Source organism: Bos taurus, chromosome 9, assembly GCF_002263795.3.
Source record: "Bos taurus isolate L1 Dominette 01449 registration number 42190680 breed Hereford chromosome 9, ARS-UCD2.0, whole genome shotgun sequence".
In the NCBI taxonomy this organism is placed as follows: domain Eukaryota; kingdom Metazoa; phylum Chordata; class Mammalia; order Artiodactyla; family Bovidae; genus Bos; species Bos taurus.
In genome coordinates this window covers 91143952-91159568 of record NC_037336.1, presented here as the reverse complement: position 1 = coordinate 91159568, position 15617 = coordinate 91143952, and the positions used below count along the sequence as shown (strand labels likewise).

General features: G+C 41.3%; 1 protein-coding gene across 5 annotated transcripts in view; it reads left to right on the top strand.

Annotated features, from left to right (window-relative positions):
- CNKSR3 (CNKSR family member 3) overlaps positions 1-15617 on the top strand; it is a 110663-nt gene that overhangs the window by 54617 nt on the left and 40429 nt on the right. For 4 of the 5 annotated variants that reach the window (XM_005211065.5, XM_005211064.5, NM_001192112.3 and 1 more), the window contains exon 2: positions 14276-14439. In XM_005211065.5, the coding sequence (XP_005211122.1) occupies positions 14276-14439 (164 nt within the window). Of the gene's footprint in view, positions 1-14275; positions 14456-15617 lie in introns of those variants that run through there. The other variant, XM_010808703.4, reaches the window with a different exon arrangement.

The following is a 15617-nucleotide window of genomic DNA, read 5'->3' as shown; positions in this document are numbered from 1 at the left end:
GGTTGCAGAATATATCAGAACTCATTGAATTGTACACTCTATATAGGTGAATTGTAGGTTCTGTACATGCTAGTTCAATAAAGCTGTTATTAAAAAAAGATTGATGCCGCCTGACAAACCTGCTCCATTGTCCTAGGCATCTGTCACCAACTTTGCAGCTGTGCGGGCCTTTCTCCACTCTCCTTGTATGTGAACATCCCTTTCATCAGCTGCTGATATTGTCAGCTTCTTGCATCAAACTGAGACAGGCTGGGACCTGGGACCCCTTGCTGCAACGTTTGCATCTGGACACACCTCTCCTCCAGCAACAAAATACAAAGAAACTGTATGGGACTAAAAATAACTACATGCTTGAGCAATTGGGCCAAATTATGGACAAGAAGATACAAAGAGACCAAGAAACCCAACTGCCCCTTTTGAAGAGTCCAGAGTGAAAGTAGGCGGTCAGGAACAAAAGCAGATACTGCGCATGCCCCCCGCCCTCAACACCACCTAAGGGGTCGTCAAGCCACCTGTCATCCTTCCAGCCCGACCCCTGGACACACCCCATTCTCACCCTGGTGCTTGTTCTCACTCCCCCTGCTGAATTAGGGGGGATAAGGCCTTGCCTGAATTTCTTGCCTGGCCTTTGATCAATTTCTGTTGAAGGAGGCGAAGAACTCTGGAGGGTAACAAAACCCTCAGGTCTTCCAATCTCATACAGGCTTCCGTACTGTCCTTTCACATGGCTCACATGTGTGTGTGAGTGTGTGTGTACATGTGCTCAGTTGCTCAGTCATGTCCAATTCTTTGCAGCCCTGTGGACTGTAGCCCACCAGGCTCCTCTGTCCATGGGACTCTCCAGGCAAGAATACTGGAGTGGGTTGCCATTTCCTCCTCCAGGGGATCTTCCTGAACCAGGGATCGAAGCCATGTCTCCTGTGTCTCCTGCATTGGCAGGCAGAGTACTTTACCACTGCACTACCTGGGAATCCCAGAGGATCGGACAGACTGTAGTTTTTCCATGGATATCTCAATGGACTCAGGCAAACTGGAGGTGACTGTGTTGCGTGTTCATCTCCTCAAGGTAGAACGTGCTCCTGGGTGGTATTGACACTCAAGCAATGAGCGCAGCTTCCAGGTTGCTCCTGTGGCCGCCACCTGGTCCACACTCTTGAGTGGCTTGTCTGTAGCACCATGAACTTGAACTTGCTGTGTGTCCAGGAAACTGGGTTCAGGGTAAGCATGCCAGTGACAATAGTTTTTAGCCAATGTTTGGTTTTTAGACCAAATCTAATTTATAGTTTTGGAAAAATAAACTGTGCTGGGGGTGGGGGAGAGTATAATTCACTGGGCAAAGGACAGTAAATTCTTTTCTCATCTTTCACGTGTTGCCCCCCTCCCTCCCGTCTCGGTCCATGGTTCCAGAATTGGATACAGCGGTTTGGTTACTGAATTACAACACCGGCCTTGGAAAGTTCACATTTCTTTTACCCCAGAGTATTGTGGCTTGCTTTGTGTTCATCTTCACAATTTTTTTTTTTGTTGTTTTTAGCATCTGAACACTTGCCTTGCTGTCTTTGTTTAATAACAACGGTTATATGTCTGTGTACGCACACACAGAGCTGCAGACGTCTACATCACTGTTGAATTTCTTTCCTGCCCTCGGTGTTATCTTTCAGGTTTATCATACTTTTGGGGGTTGGGGGCAAGGGAAGGGGAATGCAGTGCTGAGCTCTTATTACATTCTGAATTTTCATCATCCCTGTAGACCATCAGTTCTTTGGTTGATTCTGATTCGCATGTCAGTGCTTTTTCAGTGATTTAGAGCAGTATAAATATCTTCCCCAAACGATGGTTTCAGACAACAGTAACTTCTGTCCTTTCCCCTGTCCCCACTCTGGTCTCCCCTTTGAGGCTGGACTCAGGATGCTGGGGGCATAGCAGGCTGCCCTTTCACAGCATCAGAAGTTGTGCAGAGTCTGACACAACTTCAGACAGGGGAGGGGACAGGGGAGGAGTTGCCAGACCTGCATCTTGGAAGCCAGAGTTTCCTGGTGAAAGTCTTCGGTTGAGTTGCATTCTTTCCTAGTTCATAAACCTCAAATGAAGGCAGCTCATCTGACTGTTGTTTTCTGGGTAACTTGAATCCTTGAACTCCTATTTTCACTTTCTTAAATTATCCTGGCATGGATATATTTGCTATTTCCAAGTTTTGTTTCAGTCATAAATCCATGTATATAGTAAAACCCAAGGAGTTGGCTGGCTATTTGGTTCCATCTTCTGATGTCCTCAGAGTGATGTAAGTCTTAGAAGAGGTTGGTTACTAGCAAGAAACTTGGTTTGCTTTAGAAACTTTGGTTGCTTCTCCATAAGACATCAAAGCTACATTCTTTTGCAGCTCTTCCATGATGTGTGGACCAGCCTCTCCTAAATGTTTAAAAGCACAGACTTTAAAAAATAATATTTATTTATTTTAATTGGAGGCTAATTACTTCACAATATTGTGGTGGTTTTTGCCATACATCTGCATGAATCAGCCACAGGTGTACACGTGTCCTCCTGTCCCGAATCCCCCCACCCCCTACCTCCCTCCCCATCCCATCCCTCTGGGTTGTCCCAGTACACCGGCTTTGCGTGTCCTATTTCATGCATTGAACTTGGACTGGTGATCTATTTCACATATGGTAATATACATGTTTCAATGCTATTCTCTCAAATCATCACACCCTCGCCTTCTCCCACAGAGAAGTCCAAAAGAGTCCCAACAGAGTCCAAAAGTCTGTTCTTTACATCTGTGTCTCTTTTGCTGTCTTGCATATAGGGTCATCGTTACCATCTTTCTAAATTCCATATATATGCGTTAATGTACTGTATTGGTGTTTTTCTTACTGACTTACTTCACTCTGTATAAAAGGCTCCAGTTTCATCCACCTCATTAGAACTGACTCAAATGCATTCTTTTTAATAGCTGAGTAATATTCCATTGTGTATATGTACTACAACTTTCTTATCCATTTGTCTGCCGATGGACATCTAGGTTGCTTCCATGCCCTAGCTATTGTAAACAGAAAAGCACAGACTTTTATTTTGTCTTCAGTATTTCTATTTTTTCAGCTTGGTACCTGCCCGCCTCCTCCCCACCCTAGATAGTCAGCAGAGTGTCCCTCCTCCTCAAAATAAGCTGCTCCATCCCATGAACATAGTGAAGAGGCTTTGTTGGTTCGCAGTTGAGCTTCTAGTATCCCTGTGGCTGCATCTTTGGATGTGTTTGGATTTTAAGCAGCTTCTGCTTTCGGGGCGGCGGCAGCCTTGGGCATGACTTCGTATACTCAGAGTTCTAATGAGGGCAGAAACCCTGATGGAGTTTTTCTCAAGACCAGATTCTTTCATTTTGATGATTGTCTTTGGCCCTAAGGAGGTTTGGGATTCCAGTTCCTGAGCAGTTTATTTCCTTCTTTATACTCTGCAACTGTAAGTGCAAGTATCAGTACTAAGTGGAGAAGTGTAGACTTTTAGATCTGAAAAGTACCGAGAGAGCTTTTTAAAAATTTATTATTTTTTTTAAGTTTATTTTTAATTGGAGGATAATTGGTTTATGATGCTGTATTAGTTTCTGCTGTACAACAGCCATGTGTGTACATATATCCCCTCCTACTTGAACCTCTCTCCCACCCCTGAGAGTTCTTTTCAGACATTATCTTTAGTTCTGGTCCTCTTTTTTCAAATTATATTTAACCAGAAGCCTGGTAGGATGACTGAGAAAATCAAAGAAGTGAGTGTGGGGGTGTCAGTCTTAATGGAAGTCTGTTAGTTCACACGAGGGGCCCAACAACTGGAAATAAAGTGATTTTGCTAGTGTTGTGCATGGCAGGACAGGGACCAAAGCCAGGTGAGAAACCAGGTTCCCTTCATTAGAAGGGAACCTTAGGCATTAACCTTAACCATTAGGCATTGGTTACCAGGGGCCATGGAGAAAGAATTGACCCAGCAAAAGGGCCCAAGGCAACTGTTTGGGGTGATAGAAATGTTCACATCATGATTGAGGTGTCATTATATGGCTGTATGTATTTGTCAAAATTCATTGACTTGTAAACTGAAAAGGGGTGAATTTTGTTGTATATAAAGTGGATAGAAATTGTAAGAGGTCTGGACTTCCCTGGTGGTCCAGTGGTTAATACTTCACGCTCCCAATGCAGGGGTTCCTGATCTCTAGGTCAGGGAGCTAGATCCCACACGCTGCAGTGAAGACTCAAGATTCCCCGTGCCACAACTAAGATTTGGTGCAGCCAGATAAATAAAAATAAAATTATTAAAAAAAAATTGTAAAGTGTCTCCTAAAACATGTTCAGGACTTTTTTGGGGTGAGAGGAAGGGAGATAACATTTTTTTTTCCTGCTTTTTAATTCGGTGTAATTATATCAAGTGATTCTTCTAAAAATACAAAAAGAAAGGAATCAGAGTCACCTCATTCCCAGTCTTGTTTGTTTTTCCAGTTGGCAGATTTATCATCCCTCAGAACTACTTAGTCGTTGCTGCTGTTGGTTATACCAAGGCTTGGCGCACCTTTTCTGTCAAAGGCCAGAGAGTAAATATTTTAGGCCTTGGAGGCATTTGGTCTCTGTCTCAACTACTCAGTTCTGTTACTGTATCTCGAAAGCAGCCAGAGACAATATGTAAACAAAAGAGCGTGGCTGTGTTCCCATGAAACTTTACCTCCCAAACGGAGCAGTGGGCTGGATTTGGCCCATCAGTTGTATTTGCCAGTCTCTGAGTTACACCTTTGTTCCTTTCAGAGAAACTCAGGGTGTTTTCTCCATCATCAGCAGAAGGAGGAATATTATAGAAAAGTAGGATTGTAGAGGTGTTTGGAAGAGGACAGTTCCTGAAAGTCTTGGAATGCCCTGCTAAGCTCACAGATTTGGATCTGTTAAGCAGAGGATGGTTTTTGCTCAGGGATTGTGGAGGCTGAACTAAGGGGAAGAAGGGACTGCACAGGGCAACCAGTTTCTAGATGAGTGTAGACACCCAGGCAGCTGTGACAATGAGATGAGATGGAGGGCTCTGGTGGAGGCCCTCTCAACTCAACATTGAGAGGGCGAGAATGCAAAGGCCTGAAGACTGGAAGTCCTGGGGAGGAAGAATCTGGAGGAGGAGGAGGGGGATGGCTCCCACTTTCTAGCTTGGACAACTCTGTAAGTCTTGGAGTCATTGACCAAAATGATCAAAGTGGGGGAGAAGCAGGCTTGATGAGAAAGATGAGGAGTTCAGGTTTGAATTGTTTTGAGTTTTAGATTAGTTAAAAGAACCTGGGAGGCATCACTGTAGAGATCTGTGGCTTTCAGGCTTTTTGTTTTTCCTTTTTTTATCACAGTGGACAGCATGCGGGGTCTTAGGTTCCCCAGCCAGGAATTGGCCTGTGCCCCCTGCAGTGGAAGCACCACTGGCCCTCCTGGAAAGCCCCTGTAGCTTTGAGATTTTTGATGGTGCTTTCCCAGGGCACACATCAGCAATACATGGATACTTAACTATAAGCAATGCACACATTCTGCTGGACTAGTGTGCATATTATGAAACCTAATATAAGAAATTTATTGTTCAGTTGCTAAGTTGTTCCTGACTCTTTGGGACCACATGGACTGTAGCACGCCAGCCCCTCCATCCTCTGCTATCTCCTGGAGTTTGCTCAGATTCATGTTCATTGAGTCAGTGATGCTGTCTAACCACCTCATCCTTTCCCGCCTCCTTCTCCTTTTGCCTTCAATATAAGAAGTGTGCTGAGTTGCTTCAGTCGTATCCAACTCTTTGGGACCCTATGGACTGTAGCCCATCAGGCTCCTCTGTCCATGGGGCTTCTCCAGGCTAGAAATCCGGAGTGAGTTACCATGCCATCCTCCAGGGGATCTTCCTGACTCAAGGATGGAACCCTCTTCTCCCGCATTGGCAGGTGGATTCTTTACCACTAGTACCACCTGGGAAGCCCCAATATAAGAAATAGGCATTTCCAAAGGGGTAAGAAATATTTTTTTTTTTTAAATCACAAAACAAATACCTGTTTAATGTGTGACTATTCATTAACATGAGATGTGATACTGTATTTCTCTTAGATTTGGTCATGATTAGGTTAAAAGCATCAGTTCACCCCTTGTAATAGTTAGCTTGTGCTTGGGTTACCTTCAGTGTGCAGTTCATTCTGCTTTTCTTGCTTTTCAGATCAGTAGGGGAAGACAGAGGATCTTGAGCCGAAAAAGAGAAGTCATGGCTGTAGTTTCTCTCCTTAGAGTGGATACGGGATATTATGATGGGGAGAAAGAGGATGGCTTGGGAGGAAACCGGCTTCTTCCAGGTTGAGGGGAGGAACTGTGCTTCCATCGGCAGGTACAAAGGCTGGCTGTGCCCTTTTGTCTCAGGCTGTCCCTGGGGCTGAGCCAGGCTGGGACCCGGGACCCTTTGCTGCAGTGCTTGGACAAACATCTCCTGGAGCAACAGAATACAAAGAAACTAGAAGGGACAAAAATAAGCATATGCATGCCCAATTGGGGCAAGTTATGGACAATAAGATACAAAAAGACCAAAAACTCCCAACTGCCACTTCTGAAGAGCTGGGAGCAAAACAGGGTATTGCACTTGCCCCCAGCACACAGGAGCACCAAAGTGCTGGGCAAACCGCTAAGCCTCCCCACCAAACCAGCCCTGGACCCGCCCCTACCCTCCCTCCATATAAGGAACCAGCTTGCCCGCCTCGGGGAGGGAGTAAGGGGACATGTTACCTGTTTTTGCTCCCCTTGCTGCAACAGGGGCCCCAGTAAAGCCTTTCCTGAATTTCTTGTCTGATCTCTTATCAATTTCTATTGATTAAGGAGGCCAAACACCGTGGTCAGCAACAGAATCACCTCCCTTTCTCCTTCTAGAGACACTGGTTGTTCTTTTGACTCATTAAGAAAGGCCAGTGGGTCAAGGGCTTGTCTGATAAAGCAAAAAGTATTCCTCAGTCCTTTAACTGAGCTAAAACTCAGCACACCCTGTGTTTCAAACATGGTGTTACTGCCGGAACTCGGACAGCTCTACCTAAACCACTGGTATCAACCAGCTTTAAACTTAAGGCCAACAAACCTTGACAAAACGGGGTGACAAAGAACAGTAATTCCAGAAGCATAGAGTTGGGTGGTAGGTAGTGTTATTATCTCTGTTTTACAAGTGAGCCAACTGGGCTACTTGTTCTAGGTACCCAGTTAGCAGGAAGTGGACGGAGATTGGACTCGGGCTCTTAACCGCTGCCCTCTTGGCTTTTCTGACATAAATCAGAGAACAGTATTTTTAAAAATCATGAGATGTTTGTTTTTTTCCTTTTTGCCTTTGGGATTTCTTTGAGAGTGTAGGATTATTTGCAGGTTTAAGAATGGGGGGAGTCTGGGTGTCTCTCCCTGCGGCTTCCATTCTGTGGGAACCCTATCCTTTTCCTTCGTGGTTCTTTTCACATTGAATTGTGTGTTTAATTTAATTTGTATAAATGGAATGTCTTTAATCTAATTTTGTGTAATTATGTCTTTCTCTCAGCTCTGCTAGACTTTCTGTAAGTTCCTTGAAGCAAAGAACTGGTAAATAGATACATTTGACAAATAAGTTAAAGTGCAAGGTGTATTACAAATTCTAAAACCGGTTCATTTTAAATTGGGGATTTTCCCCTCCTTTGTGGGACTGCATAATAGTTTGATTTGGCTGTTTGTGAATGTTTAATTGTATTCTAAACAATAGGATAACTGAACAATAGGCCATGATGTATTGGAATAATAAAACTGGAGACAATACTATTTAAAACATAGCATATTCAATATATGTGTCCCTTGAGGGGAAAGTCTTTTTATTTTTGAAGTTTTTTATTGAGGTATAGTTGATTTACAATGGTGTGTTAGTCTCGAGTATGCAGGAAAGTGATTCAGTTATACATATATATGTATTTTTCTATTCCTTTCCAGAGTCTTTTCCATTGTAGGTTATCATAAGATATTGAATATAGTTCCCTGTGCTATACAGTAAGTCCTTCTTGGTTATTTATTTATAGTACTGTGTCTATTAATCCCAAATTCTTAATTTATCCCTTCCTCTTTGGTAACTATAAGTTTGTTTTCTTCATGAGTCTCTTTCAAAGTTCATCGTATCTTTTTTTTATTCTACATATAAGTGATATTATTTATTTACTTTTCTCTGACTTACTTCACTTAGTATCTCTAAGTTCATCCATGTTGCTGCAGATGACATTGTTTCATTCTTTTTTATGGCCGAGTAAGGGGAAAGAGTGGAAACAGTGTCTGACTTTATTTTTGGGGGCTCCAAAATCACTGCAGATGGTGATTGCAGCCATGAAATTAAAGGACGCTTACTCCTTGGAAGGAAAGTTATGACCAACCCAGATAGCATATTTGAAAGCAGAGACATTACTTTGCCAACAAAGGTCTGTCTAGTCAAGGCTATAGTTTTTCCAGTGGTCATGTATGGATGTGAGAGTTGGACTGTGAAGAAAGCTGAGCACCAAAGAATTGATGCTTTTGAACTGTGGTGCTGAAGAAGACTCTTGAGAGTCCCTTGGACTGCAAGGAGATCCAACCAGTCCATTCTAAAGGAGATCAGCCCTGGGATTTCTTTGGAAGGAATGATGCTAAAGCTGAAACTCCAGTACTTTGGCCACCTCATGCAAAGAGTTGACTCATTGGAAAAGACTCTGATGCTGGGAGGGATTGGGGGCAAGAGGAGAAGGGGACGCCAGAGGATGAGATGGCTGGATGGCATCACCGACTCGATGGACATGAGTTTGAGTGAACTCCGGGAGTTGGTGATGGACAGGGAGGCCTGGCGTGCTGCGATTCATGGGGTCGCAAAGAGTCGGACACGAATGAGCGACTGAACTGAACTGAACTGAATATCCCAGTGTGTGTGTGTGTGTGTGTGTGTGTGTGTGTGTGTGTTGTGTATCACATCTTTATCCATTTGTCTTTTGATGGGCATTTAGATTGCTTCCACAGTGGGGAGTCTTTAAGTCGCTCTAGATTCTGTATTTGGGCAGGTAATCACATGGTGTTTCTACTTGGTAATTCTACTACATCTTGTGGATCTTTTGATTAGTCGAGGTCAAATCATTTATAGTCCTCTGAATCCTCCAGGAGATGCTGGACCTTTCGCAGGCAAATGTTCTGCTGTTTTCTTCACTTTTCTCTCGTCCTATCCAGAAACGTCTTTACATCTCCCATGTCAGCCTCCTTCTTTGTGTCCAAAATATTTACTTAATGCTCTGAAGCTATTTCTGAAATCTTGTTTCTTCAGTGGAACTTTTCGCAGTTAAAAGAGAAACCTGGCCTCATCTTTCTTTCTACTTACTATTAAAGGATGGAGTTTTGTGAACACCTGTGGTGCGTGTGGTCCTGCACTTTAAGTGTAATGGACTAGTTTATTCTCCACATGAGAAGTCACGTGAGCCGGTCTCATTCTCCTATTTTGAGCAAATAACTTGCTTGGCACAGTAAACATGAATCGTAATTCTGTTGGTCACTGGGCCTTGCTTATTTTAGGAAAAAGTTAATCACGTGTGGATGAACATGAAGTAAAGTATCCTTAGGTTTGTGTTGGTTTGTTAGAGCTGTCATAACATAGCCCCACAGACTGGGTGGCTGAAACAACAGGAATTTAATTTCTCCAAATTCTGGAGGCCAGAAGTCTGAGATCATAGTATTCGCAGAGATGGTTTCTTCTGAGGCCTCTCTTCCTGGCTTGTAGAGACCTTCCCCTATATGTCTTCACATGCTCTTCTCTGGGTACGTATGTCTCCTTTTCTCATAAGAACACCAGTCATACTGGGTTTGTGTGCTCAGTTGCTCAGTCGTGTCCGACTCTTTGTGACCTCAGGAACTGTAGCCCACCAGGCTCCTCTGTTCATAGGATTTTCCAGGCAAGAATATTGGAGTCAGTTTCCATTTCCTCCTTCATATTGGGTTTGGGCTCACCCATATGACCTCGTTTGACTTAATCAACTCTTTAAAAACATTACCTCCAAGTTCAGTAATGTTCTGAGGTACTGCTGATTAGAACTTCAACATATGTATCTTGGGAAGATTGATTCAGCTGTAACAGGGTTTAAATGTTTAATATAATTGTCCTAAACATCTATTTAAAGCTTAAGTGCAGGCAAGGAAAGAGAACATTCTGAAGGAGGGGAGGGTATAAGATATTGAATCAATCTGGCTTAAAACTGGCTAAGTAATTTAGGGTAAAATTCACAGTGATTAGTCTTTTGTTCATACTTTCCCAGTTTTGGGGGTCAATGAAATGTGAAGTACCTTCTCAGGACCCCTGGGTTTCCATGCTTCTGTTTTAATAGCTGTGATTAGACCTTACTCCTTATTTAGGGGCAAGCGTGGAGAGGAATTGTTATAGTCCCATGTTTGCTGGGTAGAATGCAAAAGGATTGGGGCTTGTGTCAACAAACCTTGATTTGAATTTGAGCTCTTTTCTTCCATATTGGGCTGAAGAAAATGGCTAACAAAATCGTCCTCTTGGCATGGTACCAGCTATGTCACCGTGGACAAGGTACAGAATCTCCATGAGCCTTGATCTAGTCATCCATGAAATGGGAATGGAGTTGTAAGGAGGCTCTCCTTGTCTCTAGAACTGTCACTGTTGTGCCCTGCAGATAGACTCTGCCCCCTTGCAGACCGCCCTGGGTACCCTGGACGGTGACCCTCGATACCTGCTGGCTGGTGTGGCCTCCACTACCTGCTCGACTCACATGCAATGGAGGCCCCCGAGGCCATCAAAGTGGAGGTGGGTTTATATAGTTGCCACAACCTCGCTGCTGTGTGACAGAACCCCTCTGTTAGACAGATGTCTCTTCAGGGAGGGTGGGTTAGACTAGTTACTACTAGTTACCATAGTAACTTGTTACCATAAAATTAATTTTTTCTTAATCTCTGCTTCAGAGATATAAGTCCCAAATAGTTAATAGGACTGTTTCTCTCTTTTTTTTATTTTTATTTTTTTTATTCTTAGGTATTTTATTCTTTTTGATGTGATGGTAAATGGAATTGTTTCTTGAGTTTCTCTTTCTGATCTTTTGTTGTTAATGTATAAAAATGCAACAGCTTTCTGTGTATTAATTTTGTAACCTGCAACTTTACCAAATTCATTGATAAGTTTTAGTAGTTTTCTTGTAATATCTTTAGTATTTCTAAAGATGTATGTATAGTATCATGTTATCTGCAAATAGTGACAGTTTAACTTCTTTTTTTTCCAATCTAGATTCCCTATACTTCTTTTTCTTTTCTGATTGCTTTCGCTAGGATTTCCAAAACTCTATTGAATAAAAGTGGTGAGAGTAGATGTCTTTGTCTTGTTCCTGATCTTAGAGGAAGTTCTTTCAACTTCTCTCCATTGAGTAAGATGCTAGCTATAGGTTTCTTATATATTACCTGTATTATGTTGAGGTATATTCCCTTTATGCCTGCTTTCTGGAATTTTTATCATAAATTGGTGCTGAATTTTGTCAGAAGATTTTTCTGCATGCATTGAGATGATCACATGATTTATATTCTTCAATTTACTGATGTGGTGTATCACATGGATTCTCAGATATTTAAAAATACTTGTATCCCTGAGATGAATCCTGCATGATCATGGTGTATGATCTTTTTAGTGTACTGTTGATTTCAGATTGGTAGAATTTTGTTGAGGATTTTTGAATCTATGTTCATTAGTGATATTGGCTTATAATTAACTGTTTTTGTGACATCTTTGGCTGGTTTTGGCATCAGGGTGATGGTGGCCTAAGAATGAGTTTGGAAGTTTTCCTTCCTCTACAGTTTTTTGGAAGTTTCAGAAGGATAGGTGTTTACTCTTCTCTAATGTTCGATAGAATTTAACTGAGAATATATCATGTCCTGGATGCATGTTTGTCAGGAGTTTTTAAATTACAGTTTCAATGTCAGTGCTTGTGATTGATCTGTTCATATTTTCAGTTTCTTCTTAGTTTAGTCTTGGAAGATTGTACCACTCCAAAATTTCATCCATTTCTTTCAGGTTGTGCATTTTATCACCTATAGTTGCTCACGGTGGTCTCTTATGGTCCTCTGTATTTCTTTTTTTTTTTTTTTTAATTGAAATATAATTGATTCACAGTGTTCTTTAGTTTCAGGTATACACCAAAATGATTCAGTTACACATATTATTTTCAGATTCTTTCCCTTATAGGTTATTACAGAATACTGAGTAGAGTTCCCTGTGCTATACAGTAGGACTTTGTTGCTTTTCTGATTTATATATAGGAGTGTATCTATTAATCTAATATCCCTAATTTATCCCTCTCCCTCTTTCCTCTTTGGGAACCATAAGTTTGTTTTCTATGTCTTTGGGTCTGTCCGTTTTGTAAATAAGTTCATTTATATCATTTTTTAAGATTTCACATATGTGATATCATATGTATTTGTCTTTCTCTGACTTTGTTCACTTAGTATGATCATCTTTAGGTCTATCCATGTTGCTGCAAATGGCATTATTTCACTCCTTTTAATGTTGAGTAATATTTCATTGTATACATGTACCACATCTTCTTTATTCATGCTTTCATTTCTTGGCTATTGTAAATAGTATTGCAATGAATATTGGTTTCTTTCTTTTTTTTTTTTTTAAGAATAAATTCTTAATATCATCAAATATCCAGTGATGTTTAAATTTCCAGTTGCCTTACACACCTCTTTTTTTTTTTTTCCTTGTTAATTTTCTGTTTAGTTGATCTATCCATAGGTGTGAGTGGGGTATTAAAGTCTCCCACTATTATTGTGTTATTGTTAATTTCTCCTTTCATACTTGTTAGCATCTGTTTCTCTTTCTACATCTTATCAGGAGGCAAATGGTGAAAGTTTTTGCCCCTTTAAAAACTTTCAAAATAGTGGGACAGAGATATCACTTAACACATTTTGAGTGCTAAATGGACTCTAGATTTTGAGATTCGTGGACTCTAGTATTGCCAAAAGTAAGTGCCAGACCTATGTCTACTTTCCTGGTTCAGAGTACCCACATAGCTTTCGGGAGGGGTAAATGAAGTTTGTGTGTGTGTGTGTGTGTGTGTGTGTGTGTGTGTGTGTGTTTAGCTGGGGAGGGGAGAGCAACATGCCTTCCACATACTTTTTCAGGTTAAATTGAGTTTTCCTCCTTTGTGTGGGATTGAATTTATATAAATCTAGTCTTTTAAAACACTCAGGTGGCTTTTATTAGGCTTGAATAGATAAACTGATTTAGAGTGAAATATGCTAGTAAAACCATTAAAACATATTGACAAGAGAGTTCTCTATAAAGGAATAAAGAATCCCAAGTTCTATTGGGCTTACCTATTTCAATCATTGTATAAGAATATTAAAATACAGCCCTGTTGGTCATAGTATTTGACCTGGAAAAATTCCCATAAGTGAACCCATTGAACATTGTCTTTGTCTGGCTCCACTCCTGAAAGCTTCTCCTCTGGGTTCTGTATTCATCAGAACTTTTCATTTGCAAGGGACAGAAATTCAACACAGATAAGCTTAAGCTAAAACGGAAATTTATTTTGATATAAGTAAAAATATTCTGGGGTTAGAAGTATCTTTAAACAGGATTAGATCCAGGGACACGTAGGATATTACTGGGGCATCTTCTTTGCCTCAAATGGATTTATTAAAAAAAAAAAAACAAATCAGAAAAGTGACTCCCAAAATCCCTAAGACTGTATCTTTATGACTTCTAATTGGAAAAGAAGAGAGAGACTTTGTTTTCGTTTGTTCACATATCAAATCTCAGGGGAGATTTTGATTGGTTCTGCTTGAATCACATGTTCATCCCTGAACCTATTACTGTCTGGTGGATAGAATAGTGTGACCAATCACTGTGGCAGAGCATCTTCATTGGCATGTCCACTGGAATCACATGGGCTGGGAGAGGGCTGATGTTCCAGAGAAAGACTGCTTAGCCAACAGACAAATGTATGTGTAGCACAGATAACTAGCTTTTCAAACCACCAGGGGTTAGTGTTTATTCTTCTAGCTAAAAGGGAATGGAAAGATAACTGTCAAAATTGTGGGATCCATCTGGAAATTTAAGCTGTGATTTAAATTTAAAATTTAGATTTAAAACTTGTTTAAGAAGATGAGAACACACTTGATTGTGTGGACCATCAAATAGTGGAGCGTAACCGGTGATTCCTGAGGTTGATTTAAATGTGGGCATTTTTTGGAGTAAGGGAACAAAATGACAATAATGGATTGTTTTGCTTTCTCGGTAGGCTTAGATGATTGCCTGCAGCAGTATGTCCACAAGTTTGAACGAGAGAAGATTAACGGAGAGCAGCTGCTACAGATTTCCCACCAGGATCTCGAGGAGCTGGGTGTCACACGCATTGGACACCAGGAACTTGTGCTGGAGGCTGTCGACCTTCTCTGTGCACTGGTTAGTTCAGGAAAAGGTGATCTGTACTGCGATGATGGTTTTTTAAGGGTCTCACCTTTTAAGTCTCCTTGGTTTTGCTATCTTGCTGTCATCATTTTCTTAATGATCCGCTGAAGTAGAGCATGAGCTGAAGATAATATCAGAAGGGAAGAAAAGAAATAATTTTCTAGGAAGAGCTGGCAAACAATAGCCTGAACCTTCAATCTGGCCTGCTGTCTATTTTTGTAAATAAAGTTTTATTGGGACACAGCCATGCCCATTCATTTAAGTGTTATCTGTGACTACTTTTGTGTTACTGTGGTAGAGTTGGGTAGTTGTTTCAGGAACAGTGTATCCACTTAAAGCTGAAAATATTTGCTCTCTTGGCCTTTACAGAAAAAGTTTTCCTTTTATGGAAAAAATTCTGTATTCATTTTATTTTCCTATCTTTTATAAAGAATAAAAAGATGAAGATGGTCCTGAATGAACATGTCATCTTCTCCATTGAAATGACAAATGGGGTTTGATTTTTTTGGTCTGTTTTTGTTACGTAAAAATCATTTTTATATTTTACAGATATTTTTGATAGTTTAATAACTGATGCTGGTGCTTGAAATATTCAGCCTATGAAATGGCAGCTGGATGGGGAAAAAGAAATGTGAACTTAGTTACATTTCGCAGTTGACTGAGTTTTGGCTTGAACATGAGTGAGTTAAATCTGGCCAGGTTCTGACTCTTCATTGCATCTGTGATGTGGCGAGTATTTATAGCTCTTTTAGGCGTGGGCTAAAACCACCTCCAAGGGCATCGTGCTTATAAACTGGCTGGCATAGGGTGGGATCCACGTCAATTGTGGTGCCATGCAAAGGATGCCATTTCCTTAACTGTCTTGCTTTGGACAAAGTCGGCAGCATTCAGACTGCTCTGCTGTGAACCTGAGCCAAGGGCATATACAATTACATCACTGAGAATGGTGGGAAAAAATGTGCTGCCGATTGCTTGCCATTGGCAGTCCGCGTCCCGTTGATTACATAACACTTGCTGCATTCTGCGTGTTCTTCTTAAAATGGACAGAGCCTTGTCTTCTGCTCTGAGATGCCCTACACTTGTTTAGGAAAGTAACGGGGGAAATTGTGGTTGATGAATGAGCTGCCACCAGGGACACGCTGTGGCCAAGTGGTGTGAGCGCTGGCCTGGGA